The sequence below is a fragment of the Ambystoma mexicanum genome, chromosome 4p (genome assembly GCF_040938575.1).
Source record: "Ambystoma mexicanum isolate Mex_15411 chromosome 4p, UKY_AmexF1_1, whole genome shotgun sequence".
NCBI lineage: Eukaryota > Metazoa > Chordata > Amphibia > Caudata > Ambystomatidae > Ambystoma > Ambystoma mexicanum.
In genome coordinates this window covers 897706390-897728939 of record NC_090927.1, presented here as the reverse complement: position 1 = coordinate 897728939, position 22550 = coordinate 897706390, and the positions used below count along the sequence as shown (strand labels likewise).

Genomic DNA, 22550 nt, shown 5'->3' with positions numbered 1-22550 from the left:
GACATGCCACCTGTAACCTCTGCCTGCCGAGGGACCACCCTGAGGCGAATTGCAGAGCGTGTAGCCGGTTCAAGGCTAAAACTTTAAAGGACCATTCGATCAATTGTTGGGCCCACCACGCCAGGCAACGAGAGGCCATGGAAGCTGAGGGCGCCTTCAGTGATGGCAGCGACGCCGTACTATCGGACGGCGAGGGCAACATGGTGTCGAAAGACAGCCAAGCGCAAGTCCCTGACCTCGGAAGGTTGTCCGGCAAGGCAGCTATGGGGAAAACACCCGGCGACACAAGCGCTACCCACACCACTTCCACTAAGCACTCGAAGTCCAACCGAGACTCGAAGCGCACGTCGAGTTCTCGGAAAGAGGCACACAGAGAACGGTCCGCTGAATCGGTGTCCTCTGGGCGTTCTCGATCAAGATCGCCGCATGACACCAGGCAACCATCCACTGTTGCCCAGAATGCCTCACTTACTAAAGTAATGGAGGTTCGATCGTCCGAAGCCGACCTCCATCCCCAGGCCGCACTCCAGGAGTCGGCGTCAGGTGACCGCTCGACGCCTATGCCCGTGTCCCGACATACTCAATCTATGGAAAGGAACACTACCCCCGAATCTCGACGCCAGACGTCGAAAAGCTCGGAAAAGGTGTAAACCCCAGGGAAACACACTTCACTCTCGAGGAGGGGGGAAAACCGCAGACGAATCCTTCTCAACCTTCTTCTACACCACAGATACCAAAGGACAGCTGCAAGTCCTCTGTTAAACATTCTAAGACCCCTGCACAAGCCCATAGATCCAGTCAGGAGATTGCATGGAAACACCCCTAAGAGAGGGTAATTCACAGCTCAAAACAATGGTCCAGTGAGGACATAGACAGAGTTATGTCCAGAATGTCATCCCGAGCAGACTTCCATGCCAAGAATCCAGAGCACTTTCTCTCGTATACCCTGGACGGGGCTACCCCCTCAGGGTCTAGGGACCCTCAACCCCCTGGTAAAAAACCTTGAGTTGAGGCACCAACACAAGGTCAGTCTTCTGACCCTCCTTACATAGAGCCATACTCTCAGTATAATGAGGATCCACTACAGGATGAGGATCCACAATTGGCAGCGTTGGATGACCAAACTGGGGCGGACTACTATGGGGATGATGAGTACCAAGATGAGGACGAATATAACCCAGAAGTCTACAGAGTAAACTCCCCAGTAGACAAAGAACCTCCGGTTACCGACTCGCCAGTCGACAACCAACCTCTACTAAATGAGGTTTTATCCAAAGCGGCAGAACACTTCTGCATAGATACTCAGGGAGCTCAGGAGGAAAGGGACTTTGCCGAGGAATTAGTGGGAGAAAGGAGACCCATTGCCCAGGCCATCCCTATTCTCAAATCTATACAAAGGAGGATTGATCCTTCCCTTCTAAATCCCAACCCCAGGATCGAAAAGTTGTTCAGGGCAGCCCAGTCAGACCCGCTGTATATAAGGGGGCAACTGAAACCAGACTCCCTGGTAGTCACCAGTGGGAACAAGTGGCTGCACTCATCGACTCCGCACCGGAACCTTTAAAGGGCCAGTTGGCACAGGTTGCGTCGGAGGGGAGGGCTGTGTCCGGTTGCATCCTTAAGGCAATCTTTGATGCCGCGGATAACGCCGGCAGGCTAACAGCAGAAAGCACTGTTATTAAAAGGCATGCTTGGTTAAGGCAGTCAGGGTTTAAACCCGAGACACAAGCATCCCTAATAGACAAACCGGTGCCTGATCTACTGTTTGGCAAGACGGTAGAGGACACTTTAAAAAAATGCCAAGGATGAGTATGAGACTCTAAAGTCCCTGGGACAGTTGACCAACAAGCCCCCTAATCAAAGAGGGAATGGCAATTTACGTCGCCCACGCGGCCAGAATTCGCAAAGAAGCTCCAACTATTCTCAGGGGCGCAGGGCACACCATGGGGTAACAACCAGCAGTCTACCCAAAGTTACAACAGGGTTAACAAAAGGGGTTATGGTAAGGGCAGAGGCAGCCCAAGCAGAGGCAGCATGCCTCCCGCAAAGCAATGACGCCGAGATCAGGGTCCGTTCCCACGCATCTCCAGTAGGGGGACGCATTACCAACTTCACCCAAACTTGGGAAGGGATCACATCAGACAGATGGGTGCTGTCCAGTGTGTCCGCAGGATACTGCATAGAACTGCTCGAGCATCCCCGAAACCACCCTCCGCGACAAAAGGTACATTCCCTACACCACCAGAAGATCCTCCTCGAGGAGATCGTCAATCTTCTAGAAAAGGACGTGATCGAACTCGTCCCTGGCAAACAGGTAAACAAGGGTATTTATTCAACTTACTTCCTTGTGCCAAAAAAAGATCTAACAATGCGCCCAGTCTTAGACTTACGCCCTGCAAACAAGTATGTCAAGCCCCAAAAATTTTGCCTGATTACTCTCCAAAAGGTAATCCCCCTCCTAAAAAAGGGGGATTACATGGCAACGTGCTGAAATCCAAAGTCCCAACCATCAGAGGCTGCCCTTAACTGTGGTCAAGCCTGATACAAATTATGTGCATAATTGCATTTCTCCAAGGCCTAATGGCAAATTAATAAATATGAACAAGATGCTGGCCAAACCCATTTGATATCATTGTCAACCACCTGGCTATGCAGTAAATCTTTCAACTATCGGAGTGTGTGCACCCTTTTCTTGGCCTGAGTTTCATCCAAAGCAAACACTTTGGGTCCAGCCCTAGATGCTCCCCATTGTTTTTTTCTGGGAAGGCTTGCCACGTTTCCATGAGGACACAATGTACCCCATGGGGATAGCTGGGAGGCAAGCCATATCTGGACAATGGAGAGAGCAGACCAAGGTGGTTATTACTGGAGTCTGATTGAAGGAAGACTGGGAAGAGGGAGGAGTTAAGAGTAGCTCATGAGAGTAGTGGCAGCAAAGAGAGGTGTTCCACCATCTCATGGGATTTTTTATACCACTCACACATCCAGGGATGTCATTTGGGGATCCCCAACGGTCGCAGCTCTGACCCCTGCGGTCTCCTGTGCTACCCCTGTATTAAAAAAAATATATATATATATTTCTGAGGCTTGTGGAATCTGCTTAGATCACATGCTGTGCATAGGCCGACATCTAGTGGAAGCTGCGGAGTATTACAGTTTGTTTTTCGAAACTCGAAAATGGGCGTCGACACAGGCGTGCCAGTAATACTATCCCTAGTGTGACGTCCACTGTACCCAAGATCCCTCACGCGTCTAGGATCCTCAGATTGTTTTATTCCGCCATACTGGTCGGAAGCATCTTGCGGAGTCCCCTGGCCTTAGCCATACTTTTGCTTATTATTGAAGTTTAAAATTATTTATTAACATCCTTCCCCACCCCAACGTCGACACTCGACGACGGCTGGAGAAGACATCGACCGTCGGCTGCTGCACGACGGATCTGGGCCTCGGAAGGCCGCTGGCCTCGGCCCGGGCCTAGTAGGCCGCTGGCCTCGGCCCTGCAAGTAGGGAGAGTGGGGGGTGGTACATACACTTCACTCTTGGTATATAGGTACACCGTATAGGTACACCTTATATATTTCCTACACTTACCAGCCCGCTGCCTCAAGGTGCGTATGGAGGGTACCCCTTTCCAATTCTGCCCCAAGTGCAACCGCAAATACCCTTGGGTCGATAGGCACGCCACGTGCAATCTCTGCTTGCCGAGGGACCACCCCGAAGCGAACTGCAGAGCGTGTAGTAGGTTTAAACCTAAGACACTTAAGGACCGTTCGACAAAGCGTTGGGCCCACCACGCCAGGCAGGCGGCCATGGCGGCGGAGGGCGCCTTCAGCGATGGCAGCGACGCCGTACTTTCGGACGGCGAGGGCATTACGGCGTCGAAAGACTGCCGAGCGCAGGTCCCCGACCTCGGAAGGTTGTCCGGCAGGGCGGCTATGGGGAAGACCCCCGGCGACGCAAGCGCTACACACCCTACACACACTAAGCACACTAAGTCCAACCGAATCTCGACGACGTCGACTTCTCCGAAAGAGGCACAGATAGAACGGTCCGACTCGGTGTCCTCTGGGCGCTCTCGATCGAGATCGCCTCATGACGCAAGGCAATCATCCACTCTTGCCAAGAGTGCCTCGCTCCCTAGATTAACGGACTTCCACCCCCAGGCCGCGCTCCAGGAGACCGAGGCCGTAGTTAACACCAGCGAGGCCCCACGCTCGAAACACACAGATACCTCCCCAGACCCTCGACGACAGCCGTCGAAAGTCTCTGGGGCCTCCAAGGGGCAGGGAAAACATTTTTCCACGCATGGGGAGGGGGGGGAAACAGCGGAAAGCACAGCCTTCCACTCCTGTAAGACCATCCTTCCACCCTAAGCAGACAGACAAACACAAATCTACTGGGACATCAACATCCAGCAAGGGTACCCTTGAGTCCCCTAAGTTGCCTACTAAAGTCACTACTAAAGTCATACCCTGTTCCAAAGAATGGTCCAGTGAAGACATACAGGGTCATGTCAAGGATGTCTTCCTTAGCTGATTTTTATGAAAAAAACCCAGAACATTTCCTTTCGTATGACCCTCAAGGGGCCACACCCTCAGGCTCCTCTGATCCTATCCCCCTAAGTAAAAAGGCCCGGTTCGAAAGACCTGAACCCTTCGAGGTGCAGCCTTACTCTACTCCATACTCTACTCCACACCAGCAGTTTGAAATTATGGAGGAACAAACCGGGACTGAATACTATGCGGATGATGAGGACCTGGAGGAGATAGAAGATGAGCAGGAAATTTACAGAGTAGATTCCCCGGTAGAGAGCGAAGCCCCAGTTACCGACTCGCCAGTTGATAACCAGCCCCTCCTTAATGAAGTTCTCGCTCGCGCAGCAGAACATTTTCACATCGACACCCACGGTGTACAGGAGGAAAGGGACTTCGCAGAAGAGTTGGTGGGAGAGAGGAGGCCGGTCGCTCAGACCATCCCTATCCTTAAATCCATCCAACGTAGAATAGATACATCCCTGGTGAATCCTAACCTCACCAGAGCCGTCAACCCCAGAGTCGAAAAACTTTTTCGGGCAGCCCAGTCTGACCCTCTTTATATAAGAGGACATCTCAAACCAGACTCTCTAGTGGTTACCAACACTCGGAAGAGGGCTGGGACACCCTTATCGTCGTCAGAAGCTCCTCCCGACAAGGAGAGCGAAAAACTGTACGGGTTTGGCAGGAAGGTAGCCTCAACGTCCGCCTACCAAGCAAGGATTGCAAACTCCACCACCCTGTTGGCAAGTTACAACTGCCATCAATGGGAAGAGGTCGCGGCGCTCATAGCCTCTGCTCCTGAACCGTTAAAGGGCCAGTTGGCTCGGATCTCGGCAGAAGGGAGAGCCGTGTCTGGTTGCATATTAAAAGCAACTTTCGACGCCGCGGACAACGCAGGAAGATTGATAGCAGAAGGTACTGTTATCAAGAGACATGCGTGGTTACGGCAGTCGGGGTTCAAAACAGAAACCCAGGCTTCATTAATAGACAAGCCGGTGGAACCCGATCTATTGTTTGGGAAAGCGGTCGAAGACGCACTTAAGAATGCCAAGGACGAATACGAGACTCTCAAATCCCTTGGCCAGCTTACCAACAAACCCCCTAACCAGAGGGGGAACAGTAATTTTCGTCGCCCACGCGGCCAAAATTCACAAAGAGGCAACTATGCCCAAGGACAGGGTACACAATGGAACAACAACCAGCAGTCTACCCAAAGTTACGGCAGGGGTAACAAGAGAGGTCGTGGAAGAGGCAGAGGCAGCCCCAACAAGGGAGGTGGCACGCCTCCACCAAAGCAGTGACGCTCAGTTCAGGGTCCCTTCTCACGCAACCCCAGTAGGGGGACGCATTTCCAACTTCACCCAGGCTTGGGAAGGGATCACCTCAGACAGATGGGTGCTGTCAACAGTGTCCACAGGATATTGTATAGAATTACTGCAGCGTCCCCGGAACCACCCTCCACGACAAAGAATACACTCCTTAGAACATCAGAAGATCCTTCTCGAGGAGATCGCCATTCTGCTAGAAAAGGACGCGATAGAACTCGTCCCAGGACACCAGGTAAACAAGGGTATCTATTCAACTTACTTCGCCTGCCAACAAGTATGTCAAGCCCCAAAAATTCCGTATGACCACGCTACAAGAGGTAATCCCCCTCCTAAAAAAGGGGGATTACATGGCAACCTTGGATATGAAAGATGCTTATTTTCATATTTCCATGCTCCCAGCGCACAGAAAATACTTGCGCTTCAAAGTGGACAGTCGCCACTACCAATTCAAGGTACTGCCCTTCGGGATAGCTTCAGCACCAAGGGTATTCACCAAGGTACTGGCGGTGGCAGCTGCACACCTACGCAGGGAGGCAATCCCAGTGTACCCTTATCTGGACGACTGGCTCATAACGGGGGAAACCCCAGGAATTTGCAGGTCAAATATTCAGAGGACTATCGACCTCCTCCACGAATTAGGCTTCTCTATCAACGAGAAGAAGTCAAGTCTGGTGCCAAGCACCTCAAAACAGTTCCTAGGAGCGATCCTAGATACTCGGAAAGGGTTGACCTTCCCTTCGGAAGAGAGAATTCGGAATATACTACTGCAAATTCCACATTATCAGTCAGGTCAACAAATAACGGTACGCAAAGCAATGCAGTTACTGGGCATGATGGCGTCATGCATTTACCTGGTCCCCCACGCGCGTCTGCGCATGCGTCCCATGCAGGAATGGTTGGCGAAACAGTGGTCTCGGGCAAGTGGTCAGTGGGACGATCTAGTGGTCGTTTCGCCAACACTCGTACAGAGCTTACACTGGTGGACAAGAGAGAATCTCGCAAGGGGAAAACCCTTTTACGATCCAGAAGTACAGGCAGTGGTGACTACAGATGCATGCCTGACTGGGTGGGGAGCTCACCATCTCCACCACACAGCTCAGGGTCTCTGGTCTCACTCAGTAGCCAAGAACCACATCAATCTGCTACAGCTTCTGGCAGTATTCCGAGCGCTTCGGGCGTTCGAGCCCCATCTGCTAAACTTGTCGGTGCAGATCCGGACGGACAGCACGACAGCTATGTTCTATCTGAACAAACAAGGAGGGACTCGTTCGCCAAATCTGTCCAAGCTTGCCCAGAAAATCTGGATATGGGCACTCAGACGGAACATCTTCCTGTCATCACAACATGTTCCAGGGGAGCTCAATTCCCTAGCGGATGCCCTAAGCAGAGACTCCCTCCCAGAAGAACACGAATGGGTCCTTCACAGAGATATCGTAGAAGATCTCTTCTCTCGGTGGGGTTTCCCCACTATAGACCTATTCGCCACAAGCGAAAACAAACAATGCCCAGGATTTGCATCCAGGTTTCCCCAGCCAGACTCCCAAGGGAACGCCCTGTGGATGAACTGGTCAGGGATGTTTGCGTACGCTTTTCCACCAACCCCTCATCAGGAAGGTGGTGTACAAGATGAACAAGGAATCGATGACGCTCATCCTAGTTGCTCCCATGTGGGCGAGACAACCATGGTTTCCACACCTACGCAGGATGGCGGTGTGCGAGCCCATCAAACTCCCAGCCTGGTACAACCTACTGTCCCAGCAACAAGGTCAAACAGTGCACCAGGAACCCAACTCAATGAACCTGGCAGCATGGCTCCTGAGGTCAAAGAGTTTGGCCATCTCAATTTACCACAGAGGTGTATGGACATCCTAAAAGAATCCAGGAAACCAAACACAAGGCACTGTTACTTTGACAAGTGGAAGAGATTCGTTATTTGGTGCCAGAATAAACAAATCAACCCAGTTGATTGCACTCCTTCCAACGTTGTAACATACATGCTCCACCTGCTGGAAGCAGGTTTGGTTTTTAACTGTCTGAAAGTACACCTGGCAGCCCTCTCGGCTTACACCACATCCCATAACAAAGTATCGTGGTGGAAAGTACCAGTAGTTAAAGCCTTCATGGAAGGAGTAAAGAGACTTCCCCCTCCTATTTCGAACCCACCGCCAGGATGGGACCTCAATGTGGTGCTAGCTAAGCTCATGGGCCCCCCTTTCGAACCCATGCATAAAAGTAGTCTCAAACACCTGACTTATAAAAACGGCCTTCTTAGTAGCCATTACCTCTATAAGAAGGGTCAGTGAAATTCAGGCTCTGTCAGTGCAGGATCCTTTCTTTACTATCCACAAAGACAAACTGGTTTTACGCACACACCCTAGGTTCTCACCTAAATTTATATCTAAGTTCCATGTAAACCAGTCCATCGAGCTTCCGGCTTTCTTCCAGAACCCGCAAAGCTCAGCTGAGGTGAAACTACACACCCTTGATGTGCGTAGGGCGGTCCTCTACTATGTAAATAAAACCAGACCGCTAAGTAAAACAGATCAACTGTTTGTCTCCGTAGCTACAGGCAGAAAAGGGGATCGCGTCTCTAAAGGCGCGATCTCGAAGTGGATTATCAACTGTATACAGCTGTGTTACTCTCTTTCTGAAAAAACTCTGCCTTTTACGCCAAGGGCCCATTCTACTAGAGGCATTGGGGCCACTCTGGCTTTCATTGCAAATGTTCCCCTCGACACCATTTGCAAAGCAGCTACTTGGAGCTCTATTCACACTTTTACTCAGCATTACTGCATTGACACTCATTCCAAGACAGATACACAAGTGGGACAAGCGGTTCTAAGACACCTGTTTGCTCATGACCCTTCTCACATCCCACCTCCTTCTTCTGGTACTGCTCGCTAATCTATGCACAGCATGTGATCTAAGCAGATTCCACAAGCCTCAGAAGGGATACATTACTCACCGTAATCGTATTTCTGATGCTTGTACCTGCTTAGATTCACATGCGACCCACCCTTCCTCCCCTCCGAGAGAAGGCGCATGATTGCTTGTAGTCTTACCTTTCTGTCTATCTGCTTGGGTTATCTGTACTCACGTTACTCCTCATGCTTCCTCATGTCAGAAAAAATACAATCTGAGGATCCTAGACGAGTGAGGGATCTTGGGTACAGTGGACGTCACACTAGGGATAGTATTACTGGCACGCCTGTGTCGACGCCCATTTTCGAGTTTCGAAAAACAAACTGTAATACTCCGCAGCTTCCACTAGATGTCGGCCTATGCACAGCATGTGAATCTAAGCAGATACAAGCATCAGAAATACGATTACGGTGAGTAATGTATCCCATATATATATATATTTTTATGGAAGCTCCTGGCCACTTGAGTAGCAGGGACCCTGCCACACCATGTCTGGGGGGACCGGCCCAGTTCTCACCCATCTGGGTGAAGGCTGTGCTGAGGCTTTCAGCGCGAGTAGGAAGCGCTCGGTAGGGTGAGCTGACCATGACATGTGGCACGTGTCACATGCCACGTTCAGCTCCAACCACTTCTCCTCTGGCTTCCCCGTGGCTCATAAACAGGAACCACAAAGCTCTCTCAGCTTCCTGGTTCCTGTTTGTGAGCTGCACGGAGGAGCCGAGGGTGGCCTGGAGTGATGGAACAAAGCTGGAAAAACAGGTTATAAGGCTTTTTCTTCCTTTTAAATGTGATGTATATTTTGCATGTATGAAGTGCGTGTCAGATGTATGTATGTGCTATGGGTCAGTGAGTGGCGGGTGAATGAGAAGAAATGTGATGGTGTGTTTGAATGTTCTGGGTGGAAACACAGGTGTTAGACGCATCTGAAAGTTGTGTGCCATCACTGCCTGTGATGTCACTTGGGGGTGCAATCAAATGAAATCAATTCCTATGATGTCATTAGAGGTCAATGGTCGTGTGATGTCAGTACTGCTATCCCTTGTATTTTGGTGAAATGACATCCCTGCACACTTCCCCTGCACCTCCTGCTGACAAAGCACTCTGGGGATGACATCACCCAGCAATGATTCTTGTAACAGCTGCTAGGAAAGGATGCTTATAGAAGCATGGAAATGGACTGGTCAGTTGTGGCAAATTGACTATATAAGTAGATGAGCACCTCCCTTCCCTTAATTGAATCATCTTAAACATCCGTAGGTTTCACATCACATTCAATGGGAGTACAGTCTGCCCAAGCCCTCTGCCATAGAGGTGAATATAAAGACTTTAAGGAAGGGAGCAAGACCCTCGCCTCTCCAATTAGGGTTGAACAGCTGTTTGAACACTGGTAACTAGGTTCCTGCTCACCGGAGTTGACTAGTGTCCTCTGGCAACTTTCCTGGCTTGGAAGGCCAGAAGGACTCCTCTTGCCCCAGGAACCCTGGAAGGGATACCCCAGCAACCAAGAACTAAAGGAAGAACCCGGGCCTGGGGTTTTGCCTTTGAATACTCACTGCTCCTTCGAAACGCCTTAAGCTGTCAATCTGCTAACTCAACCATAGCCTGCCTGCCCTCCAGCTGCTTTCGAGCCGATTGCTGCTGCCAAACTGTATGGCATCGCCTGGACCTTGTTAAACTGACTCGATTCCTTGGAACGGCCAGCTCTATCGCCACCTGCGTCTTTTTCCACTGATTAAATCTGATTGCTCCATCAATTGGGAGCACCATACTTGACACTGTTTTGACCCATTTGGAAGTGCCAATAATCTTGCCTTGATGCTGCGAGCCACCTAAGAAGAGGATAAAGGTGCTGATAGTGGTTCTTATCCCCGTCATGGTTTTGAGTGCACTAGAGACATTTAACTCTTTACCTTTACCTTTAAAAGGCATTCTTTGAAACTGAACTGCAGAAACTATTACGGGTCTACTCCCTGTCTTCAGGCCCAATGTGTCACCTTACCATCAAAACTCTGCTTATTTTGTGTCTTAATTTACAGTGGTGGGTTGTTAGTGTTTTAATGAATTACTTGTATTTTTAGTTTGAATAAGGACTCCTATTTGTATAGTACCTTATGTGGACATTGCCTTAATTTTGGTGTCACAGTATTATTGTTGTTTGAATGCTTCTTTGCTAGCTCACACCCTTCCAGAACAGTCTAACCTGCCCTTCTACTGCGTTACGACAAGAGGCAAAGAAGAATTACCTGTTGTGTTGTCTATTTCACCTTTGATTGGGCTCACTGCTGGTTAAGTAGTAGTGTGGGGCTGAGTAGAAGTTTAAAAACCACAACCAATCCTGTTTTCGTTCAAAGCAAAAGTCCTTTCGTTACATATGTGGCCGTTGTTGGATCTAGCACAGACTACACCTTTAGCTTAAGCAGTCAAAATTAAAGTACTGGACAGGGAACGTGCGAAACACTGCCAGGTATTGTCTTGTAGTAATGGAACTGAACATGAATTTCATGAAGGACTTGAAATCCAGCACCCTTTACTATCATGTCAGAAACAGGAACTCTCCTTTGACTGTAAGATTAGTAAGCCTGAAATGCTGAAAAGCCTTCAAGCATTTGTGGAAGCAGTGGTGGCTGAGGAGACCAGGGGCAAGTACTGAGTCTGAGCCCCGAGCCAGGTAGACTTGGGATGTCTTCTTTATGGGGGTTCCCATAAAAAGGAAAGTTCAAACTGGCAGGGCATACCCAAACAGTCCATGCTCAGTACTGGTCTTAAGGCAGAGGCCATAATCAGCATGGAGATTTTAGCAGATGAATTCCCACTAGGTGAGGGATTGACACATGTTCCCTAGTCACTCCAGTGATGGGAACAAAGCTACCATGCTGCATGACACAGCTGCTAGTGTCACTGCTATCTGTCAAAAATTGGTTAAACAAAAGACGGTGTGTCCGATGCCCAGTCTGCTTTCTGAGGGTTTGATGGTCTCAGCTAATGCCCAAAGGCAATGGTGTAGTTCAGCTGGAGAGGGGAGACCTCCACACACTGAGTAGCAGTTGATTCCATTCCAATAGCATGTTTGTTAGGGTATATCAGTCCTGAAATAAACTTGGCAGTCACAAGAGCTGTGAAAGCAGCCACAGAAGAAGTGCTTGGGCCCCAAGGTTCTTCCTGCTGAAGATTGCGGGGGACTGGAGGCCCCAGTAGATTCTAGTCGTTATTCGCCTGAAGCTCCAGCTACTGCAGGAGGGGATGATATGGCCACTGAAGTGCCTACTGTTGTAAAATATGAATCTGTGATCTGCAGATTGCCTACTTTTGTAGAAAAGGAACCTTCCTGGGGTGACGACAGGGTAGCTTTAGGCATCAGGGGCCTCTCGGAACTGAACAAGTTGTTCTCTGCTAGAATCAAAAGTCAGGTTGACTTTTTCCAGATGCAGGGACACTGCCCCACTCAAGCAAATTGGAAGCTGGCAGAGGAACAAGCTCTCGTCGAGGCGTCTGGGTTGTTCAAGATGTACTGGGAGAATGGTCTCCTGTACAGTAAGCCTAGTAGTTCTGAAAAAGGGTGAAACACGGGACTGGTTGTTCTGCAATGTCACTGGAGGTTCCTACTGAACTTGGCTCACACCATTCTTTTGGCAGGTCACTTAGGAGTGACCAAGGCAGCTGACTGATGTTCTGCCCATTTTTACTGGCCTTAGATGGGTTTAAAAACCAAGGAATGTGTGCACTCCTGCAACACGTCCAAGCTTCTGATAGGTCGGGCAGGGTGACAAAGCTACCCTTTATTCTGCTACCAGTTGTTGGGCAGCCTTTTAAGAGGATATGGATGAACATTGTGGGTCGTTTGGATCCTCAAACCATTTCAGGAGACCAGTACATTTTGGTAGTGGTTGACTATGCCGCACAGCTCCTTGAAGCAGTCGCCCTTCAGGAGTATCAAAAGCCTCTGTCGTGGCAAAGGCTCTGGTAGGGATATTGATGTATTTAGGTTTGCCCAGAAAAGTAATTTCTGGCAGCGGTTCCACTTTCATGACAGCATGGGTCTGGGGTTACTTGAAAGTTCTCTTTATCTTTCCATCCCCAAACCATTGGGCTTGTGGAAAGATTCAACAAGAGCCTGAAATACATAGGTGGCTTGAAAGAGCAGTTCCCTGATGTTTGCCATTCCTGTTCACCTTTTGGGAGGTGCCACAGAACAAAGTAGGGTTGAGGGTTCCTCGAAGTCTGGTGGGAGAAGGATGGGAGGGCAACCCCTAAGTCCTTAACACAACATAATGGATTATGTACAGGGGTTAAGATCCAGAATGGCCCATTAAATCAAAACCTCTAAAAAGAATCTGAAGGCTAGACCGGACTTAATGAAGCACTGGCATGGCTAGAAGAACAGAGCGACAGAGTACACTTCGGGACATTTGGTCTTGATAGTGGAACCTGTCAAGCCCAGTGCAATTCAGGACCAGTGTACTGGACCCTGCGTATTTCTTCAAAAGATCATTAAGGTTGTACCATCTTATTAATACAAAGGCTCATAGGCAGATGCATAGGGCCTTTCATGTCACCTGGCTAAAATCTCATTGCAGCAGGGATGACTTGGTGTTGACTCTGTTGACAGACTGAGAGTCTAAATAGGAGACTGATCCCATTCGAGATTTGCTACACACACAAGCCACAGATAGTTCTATAGAGGAGATGCAAATCTCCTCTGACCTGACAGAACAGCAAGCACAAGACAGCCAGTGGCTGGCTTCTGGGCCACTTTGTGGGTTTATAACCGACACCGGAACACACAGACCGGTGTGCCTGTGACATTGACACAGGAGACCGTAAGCCAGTGAAAAGCAGAGTTCACATGTCTGACAAGGTGAGGGACACCATCAAAGAAGTCGTCTTCAAGATGTTGGCGCTGGGGGTCATTGAGCCATGCCATAGTCCATGGGCTATCCTAAAAGGTCCAGAAGTAGGCGAGTTGAAATTTTGCTTTTGTGTGGACTACAGAGGACTAAATTTTGTGACCAAGATAGCTGCACACCCCATACTGCGTGCAGATTAACTCAATGACAATGTAGGCAGCCGTCAAGTACATGGGTTCCTTTTTCTGGCAGGTTGGCCTGACTGACACAGCAAAGGAAAGGTCAGTATTGACTGAGCAAAGTACCGGAAGTACCGCTTTGTCGCAATCAAGCTCTGCCTCCAGGACTAGCTCAGTGATCATTGCTTTCAAAGCAAGTTATTTCTGCTGCTTTTTCATCTGGTGGAAATTACATTTACCAGCACCCGGATGCACCGAGCGAAGTACCGGAAGTACTGCTTTGCCGCGATCAAGCTCTGCCGCCAGGACTAGCTCTGTGATCATTGCTTTCAAAGCGATATGCGACCCTTCCGAAAATTCTCCAATATATATTCAAAGGACTTTTAAAGTATCTGGTATACTTTCCGACCTTTTTACTAGTATTATTCTGTATTATTTGTATTCTTAGTTATTTCTGCTGCCTATTCATCTGATGAAAATTAAGCCCCGCCCCAATTTGCAAGAAAACTATATATACCAGCGCATGCACGCACCAGCGAAGTACCGGAAGTTCCGCTTTGCCGCCCGCTTGGTTCGCAGCGGAGACTCCCGGTACTTCCTTGCAACAAAGCAGCGAAGTGCTTTATGTAAGTATGCTTCCCCAAACTACCCCAACTCTTTGCTGTTAAATCTATTCATGCAGAGAAGCGTTTATACTCTAAAGACTAATATGCCGACTCAAAACTTTCTCACCGGAGACAATGGCAAAAGAAAACAAATAGCACGCCGTTAAAACCAGCTCCCAAGGCTGCATGTGCCCATTCCTTTCCTTCTAATATAAGATCATTTTATCATGAGAAAAATGAAGCAGTGACTCTCTCTAAACTGACACCAGTGGTTTCCCATGACATATTGCCTGATGGTTTACCTAGTGCTGTATACATTAACATCACAAATTATTCAATAATTACTGCCGTATTTGCAGGCACTCCGTGTGAGCATTTGGCCAAGGATAACAAAAAAACAAAACAACATTAAATACAGTTGGTGTCCAATTGAAGGGCATTGTGAATAGTGTTTTGGTTGCCACAACCGGAACGAACGCGGCACTCGACGACTTGACATTGGCGCCTATCGCTCCTATATTGTTTGAGCAAGAGGATCACATTTCCTTGAATTCTGTTTATCCCCTCACACCAACATCTTCAAAATCCATTGATCTTAAATATGAATGCACAATCGATTCTCATTTGATCCCTGCATGTAGGCTATCCAACAGTGAGGTAAATCATCTTCCCCAATCGCCCATCATGTTTAGGAATGTGTCCACACAGGATTCAGCTTTACCATTTTCTTTTGCTGCACCAACTTCCTGCAAACTAAAAGATCATAAGCCAAATTCCCGAACTCCCTTAACACAACCGACTAAAACTCCCCTTATGCAGGTCACTTTAACTGCCATGAATATGGTGATTGTGACTTTTGTGAAACTTTTTGAAACTCTTACCTGTAAATTAGACGCACAGGCAATATTAATAAAGAAGATACTTGCATGGCAATCTGCCCGCAATCACTTCTAAAAAAAAATCAAACAATCTGTTCATATCTGAAATAAATGGAAAGTTGATGGTTAACGATGTGACGGTGCATGCAGAGACCAATAAGACAAAAAATATCAAAATTAAAAAAGCTAATGCAAAACCGAATGTGGAAGAATCTTCCCGTACAGACGCCTTACCAGCTTTTGAAAAAATGATTTGTTCAACTGATAGAAATGCTCAGTCTCACGATGATGCAGTTAAAAAAACTTGTCAAATGTTGCACCGGTAGATCTTAACTCCGACTCAGGCATTGACTCCGACAAACGGACGTACACTATATTCACAGTCCGCAACAAAAATAAAAATAAAAAAAATTGAAAACAAGTTAATCAGGAAAGAAAGTCTACAAACTCCAAATTACCTCAAAGAACTGCAAACTTGGCAACTAAGCAGTTGTTTAAGGCAATCACCCTACCGAAGAAAAACACCATCATAGCATCAAACGCAGTAATAAAAAAATATTCACAAATGACACAAGCAAAAAAGGATCATAAATGTCCTGACGGAGCGCCCGCCTTGTTTTGTGTGCCTCTAGATAAGCTAATATCTGCAGTCACTGCTTAGCATAATGCTGAGACTGCAAAAAATCAAGAAAAAGACTTAATATTACAAAGCCAACAAACAGAAGATAGATCCGTTGAAATCAGAAAAGCGATAGACAAATAAATAAAAAATTTTCAACCGCCATTATGTGCCTCTGAGTATAAACGAAATGGAATAAACTCCAATTATGAGCCACTGGACATACATAGTAAAAAAAAGATGAATATCTAAGTCAAAAAGATTCTCAGAAAAAGTTATCTTCCCCAAAAGTAGCATCAAATGAATCAACTTCACCGAAAGTGAAGAAGTTAACACCCGACTCTGAAAGCGCAGGATCAGTAAGTAATCAAAACATTGATGGATTCAGACATGAATACATTAGGAAAGCTGTTGACAGATGCATGGTTTCGCAGCATGCAGCCTGCCTAATACCAACTTCTGTTTCCCAATCAAACTTAGCAAAACACAAGGATGAATGTATGTTAATGAAGAACAAAATTCAATTGACGGACTCACCTGCAGATATCCAGAATGGGAAAGCCAACCCCCACGAGAATGCATCTGGACAACTTAACCATAGGTAACCCACATAGAAATCTGCACAATCAAACAAAGCCTTCTTGACATCATTTTACTAATCAGGAATATCATCTGATTATAAATTGTTGTGATGCACCTTATCCAACCTGCGACTTAAATAGGTCACGTATACTCGCTATCTTCGCCGACGTACCAAACCTAGAAGACATTAGCTCTGCATACATAGACCAATTATATTAATCTGTAACTTTTATTATTGTATTTTGTTGTGACATGAAACCTTTCTAGAAAATGAAAGTTAAACAAAAATGTGAAATGTAATAAGAAATTGAAAGGTTGTTTAAAAACAGCCAAATTAATAAAAAATAAAGAAATTCATCTTTTTTTTTAAAATAGCGCTGCAACCTTTCAATGCATGGTAAACCCCATTATTTGGCTTTGAAAACGTCAGCATTGCATACTTAAGATTATGTTTCAGTGTTAAGCCACGCCTAGGAAGATCCATCCCACCTAAAACGGGTGTTGCAGGCCATTCAGAATGCTGGCTTGGCCGTCAAGGCTTCATAGTACCAGATAGCACACGGTACTATGACTTACCTAGTACACCAAGTGAGTGGTGGTAAGAACCCAGTTGTGCGACCATTGCCCTTTCTAGAAATTATTTGACATCATAGGAATTGAAGTGACTTCCTTTGCCATTTTCTGTCAAACAGCTTTTCAGATCCAAAACAATAGTTTATGCAGAGCCTCACTACTAAAGACCCCAGTTTATGGACTGGAATGTATTATTCAGGCAAGCATCTGTGAATTTGGAATTGGAGCAGTTTTAGCTCAGCTAGAGTTGAAAAGAGTTACATTGTTCGTTGCCTACATTAGCAGGCGACTGATAACGAACGGTGAAACTGAGCTATAATTAAAAAAAAGAGGTATTTGCAGTGGTTTGGGCTGTGCGCAAGTTGAAACTCTGCCTTTTTGGGGTCTCCCATTAGTGACTAAACCGGCCATCTCCCTCTCAGGTGCTAAATGCCCATTCACAGAGAGAATCCAAAGGTTTGGTGCTGTTCCATATCTTTACAAGGATTGAATATGGACATATATAGCATGTGCCTGGATCTCAATACTCCAGATGTCCTCTGTAGATACGTTTGCCTTGATGAGCCTTACCCATAGAAGGTAGTGATGAGCCATTTTTGGCTGAGGAGAATGTGACGGAATGTCATCTGTGAAGGTGTACTAGCTTTAGTCCTTTTTATTTTTAGTTCAAAATGATGCTGGTAATTTTGTCTCGGAAAGTGAGAACTGCTAATCGGACCTAGGTTTCATTTTGCACCATGCTAAAAAGTATTATGCAAACATAACTCTGCTAGGCCAGTATACTGACACCCTGAGTAGCTAGCTTGCAGTTTGGCAACGTTGCAGTTGCAGAGTGACATGTGCATTCCTTCAACAGCCTGCTGTACCAAAATTCCAACAGCCATGAACTGCCCTTAACCTGGTATAGCCCTGATCCAAATGATTGATTTACAAACTGATGTACCCTTCTCCTGCTGGAAGATAAATACTCCCCATATCTGGTTTGATATTGTGGTCTATGGGAATATATCATTATGCTGGCCAAACCCTTTTAATGTCATTTCACGGTCGACCTGCTTTGGAGTGACTCCTTCAACTGTCACTTTGCGTACACTTGCTTGTGGCTGGGTTTCATGCTGAACAAGCCAATTGGGTTCAGCCCAAGTCTCTCCATTGTTTTCTCTGGGAAGGCTTGTCGCCTTTCCAGGAGGACGAGATGCACCCCAAGGGGGTGGGGGTGTTAGCCGGGAGCCTGAGCTTCAAAAGCATGTCCTGCTAGGGCAAAGGAGAGCGCTCACACCAGGGTGGTAATTGCTGTAGTCTATGTTGGAAGGACGACAGGGGAGAGGGAGAAGTTAGAGTAGTTGCAGACAAGAGGAGTTCCACCATCATTGGATTTCTTAGGCCGTTCACACCTTCTGTGGCCCTTCCTGCAGACCAAGCACGCTGGGCCTGATAATAGGCAAAGGCACTTGACACAACAGCCAGGATTGGGCACTTACTGAAGGATTCACATGGGCCACTTTGCTGTGTCAAATCGGCTATATAACTGGTTGAAATCCCCCTAGCCCCTTGCTTGAATGATGTTTGGGCATGAGAAGGTTTCACCTGGAACTTTATTGCGGTACTGTCTGCCCAAAGTTCTCTTCTATAGAGTTGAATATGAAGACTTCAAGGAGGCAGCAAGACCCTCCCCTCACCAATTCCAGAGCACCATTTGGGGTGAACTGCTGTTTGGACAGGGCCTGTTCGCTGTTTGAACAGTGGTAGCCAGGATCCTACTCACTGAAATTCGCAGCCCCTGGAAGTGCTCTCTGGTAACCACCTGGGCTGTAAATGGCAGAAGAACTCACCTTGCCCCTGGAAACCCTGTATGAGGGACCTCTGCACCAAAAAAGCAAAACGGCTCTGGGCTCAGGTTTCCTGCATCAAACCGCTTTTGAGCCGACTCGTCTGCTTAAGAGTATATGACACTCGCTACTTTTGCGTTGCTGCCTTGACCATCACCTGCCTGTGATCAGCCATCTTCGAGCCGATTGCTGCTGTAGAAATGCATTGCATTTCCTGGACTTCATTGAATCGACTTGACTGCTTGGACTCACCAACTCTACCATTGGCTGCTTGTTGTTCAACCTATTTGAGTCGATCACTGCTACAGGACCACGCTGCCTCGCTGAACCATGTTGACTCGACTGTCTCGATCCTCGGGAGCACATGACTCAACACGGTTTCAGGGCTTTGAGAACTGCCAAGAAGTTCAACGCTGTCAAACTACCCAAAAAGAAGATCAAAGTACATATAGTGGTTCTGTCCCCACAATATGGTTTTAAGGGCCCTAGATACATTTATGCCCCCCCATTGCCGTTTATAGACAAATCCTTTGAACTTGAACATTGCTGCAGAAACACTTGCCTCTCTACCCCTGTATTCGGACCCAGAATGCATGTCTTCCTTTACAGAGATGGGTTAATAGTGTTTTTATTAATGGTGGGCGAAGTGCTGTGCCGTTGGCCCCTACTCCTTTTCCTACTCCTTTCCCTTAAATACAGTCTCTGGTGTGCTAAACCCCTATCCGAAGCATTCAACCAATTGCAGAGGCTCCATGTATGTTCGGTTAAGTCAACTCCACGTCTCCCTGTCTCAGGTCATCTGATGTACTTCTCGTAAACTAGGTTCAGTTAATGCATTCTGCCCAAACCCCAAACAGTTACTTGGAGCCGATTCTGCTTTAGTCAGCACTCTGGTGCCTCATCCTTGCAGATGGACGGCTCCTCAAGTAACGGGAGACACAAAGTTAGAGGAAGCATTCCTATTAGTCGTCGTCAGCAGCTCCTTTGCTAATTGGGCACTGATTCCCTGCTACTAGTGTTCCACTCATTATATACAATTACTATATACAAGTAGGACTCAGCCAACAGTTACTGCAAGGGGCAAAGGCAGTATACCTGGTGAGTTGTTCCTCTTTCGAAACCACTGCCACCGTTGTACTCCTGCAGTCAATTTGTCATTTAGTCACAGCTGGCACTTGACCCCTGTGCAAGGAAGCAGAGATTTTCTCGGTGAGTTCCAGTATTTATTGGAGGTTTGTGACATGCTGTATTGCGATTAATGTATCACTTGTAAGCACAGAGTGGAAGAAAGGAGGTTGAGTGGTGGGAGGAGTTCAGTCTTCTCACTGCTAAGCCAGAAGTCTGCAGTATGGTTCCTGACTAAAGAACTGAGGGATGAGAGGGGGGGGGGGACAAACGATAGATGAGGCTGGCAGTGGTCAAGTTAGTAAGAAAGCTGTATTCTGGATCCTGACTAACCAGGAGAGTTGCTGGAAGTGAGAAGGGAGTCTGGGGATTCTCACAGCTAAGCATGAAGATTGCATTCCAGACCCTGACGTGGTAATCTGAGTAAACCGCAATAAGGAGTGTGGAAGAAGGGATGGTAAAAGTGGGGCATGCAGTTCAATCTTTGGAAGACTTGTTCACAGCCCAATCCCGAGGTCAGAGCAGAGGGAGGTAATGCTACAGACAGCAAAAAATCAGCTTACCAGTGGCAGAAGATACGTGCCAATTAAGTTCTGACATCAGAAAGAAAGTGTGGACACTCTTAAGCGACCTTTCAAACTCTATTAGTAGTAAGTTGTCATTTATACAGCACCTTTATCACATTAGTATGGTTTTGATACGCTTGTGAGATTGAACGGCCTTCTGGGGGGGGGTCTAATATATGAAAATTCTCTGAAGGATATGCGTGTGCTCATTAGACCGAGATTTGGAGTTGGATGGTCTGGCCGTGTCCCAGTAAACTACCCATGATTGTCAGGCATGTGGATGGGTGCTGACGGGTGGTCAGGAGAGTGTGCCAGTGCAAGAGACTCATGTGTCCAGCTAGACCGAATGTTTCGTCGTAGGTCGTAGCTGCATTCTAGCACAAGAGACTTGTGTTCAGCTGTCATAATCTAGTACATCATCTGATGGTGATTTGTGGCTGAGTGGTCTTTTTTAGTGTTTTCAGTGTCTCAGTATGAGGTTTTCAGCAAAGTCATAAATCAAGGTGCAAATGCCCAAGGGAAGGCCTGGTTCTGTAAATTACATTATGCCTTGGACGCATGCAATAGATTCTCCCTTGTGTCTCCATGGACCCACATGACCAATCCCACCCTCTCCACTAGGCACTTTTTAACATGAAATCGAACCTAACAGACGAACACGCAAAAAGGGTTGGGGAAATGGCATTAACATCTTGTACTTGTTAATTGTATCTTTGTGTGACTGTCTCCTGTTTTGGACATACAGTGATGCGCTTTTGTCTGATTTGTTCTTTGTTATACGGTTGAAGTCATTAGAGCGATTAGAAGCACTAACAATGCCAGTCCTTCGAGCATGGATGAAACATTCGGATTGCATGGAATGTTTTTGCATGATCTCCTTCTCATTTAGTGTCTGTTTTATTCTTTTAAAACTACAGTGCTTCATATGTCAATGTGCTATAAAACCATTTGTAGTCGTCTGCATGTGTCCTGTATCTGTGTATTTTTGCAGCATATGCCAAGCATAAACCAGGCCATCGTAAAACTGCTTCATTTGGCAACATTCTGGATGTCCCTGCGATCATCATAACAGGTACCGCTATGCACAATCACCAAGACCTGCCAGTCTTATTAAAATAATTTTCGAAAAACGTTTTGCCTCCGTTATCCTGTAGGTTTCGTGATTTCTTTTTTAACTCTGATTTTAAAGTGTATGCACATTCTTTCAAAACTTTAGACAAGAAATGCTAAAATAGGAGTCCACCGCAAGTCTTAATTTTCCATTAGGAATTTTTTTTTGGCAAACCACACCAAAGGCATCACATTAGGGGGTTCACAAATGTTTTTATTTTCAGTGGATTAAAAATCTCCAAATGGTGTCAGGAATCGTGAGAGCAACACTAACATATACTATTCATGCCCTGTGTGGTGTATGCTGATCTGTTGAAGGGGCTAATGAAAAATAATATTCGTCAGCGGAGGCATAGACCAGCGGGTGTTCAGTTTCAAGGTAGAAATGTCCAATAACAGAGTGAGACTATTCTATGTGCATGCAAACCCTGCTTGTTTTTTTGTTAACTTTAAACTCAATGACAAAAGGCAGCTTTAATGTCCAACTCTTCCATGCTCCTAAATGCAAGGTTTGAGCAGCTTTGGTAGGTGCTAAAAGCAGCTATATCTTTTTAGGCGCCTTTATTAGTGCACTAATATCAATATCAGAATAAAAATCCCTCTCTCCGTCCACCAACAGTACTGCATTATTGTACCAAAATGTCAAGCCAATTTCTGTCACAATCCTGAAGTGCTCCACTGTTCTTGAGCTAGGTTTGCGCTATCTAACAATATAATAAAAGGCCAGATGTATGCTTGTCCTTGTATGTTTGTCCAATGCAATAGCTTCACCTGTTGTCACTGCTAGAGGGAGTGGTTGCCTTAGGATATATAGAGACAGTGCCAATTCGCATAGCTTCACCTGTTGTCACCGCT

The 22550-nt window shown here is 46.9% G+C and overlaps 1 protein-coding gene across 14 annotated transcripts in view; it reads left to right on the top strand.

Moving 5' to 3' along the window:
* MAP3K7 (mitogen-activated protein kinase kinase kinase 7) overlaps positions 1–22550 on the top strand; it is a 1005666-nt gene that overhangs the window by 755435 nt on the left and 227681 nt on the right. For 8 of the 14 annotated variants that reach the window (XM_069606460.1, XM_069606461.1, XM_069606459.1 and 5 more), the window contains one exon: positions 21577–21657. The exons of the other annotated variants lie outside the window; for them this stretch is intronic. In XM_069606460.1, the coding sequence (XP_069462561.1) occupies positions 21577–21657 (81 nt within the window). The remainder of the gene's footprint in view (positions 1–21576; positions 21658–22550) is intronic. 14 annotated transcript variants of the gene reach the window in all.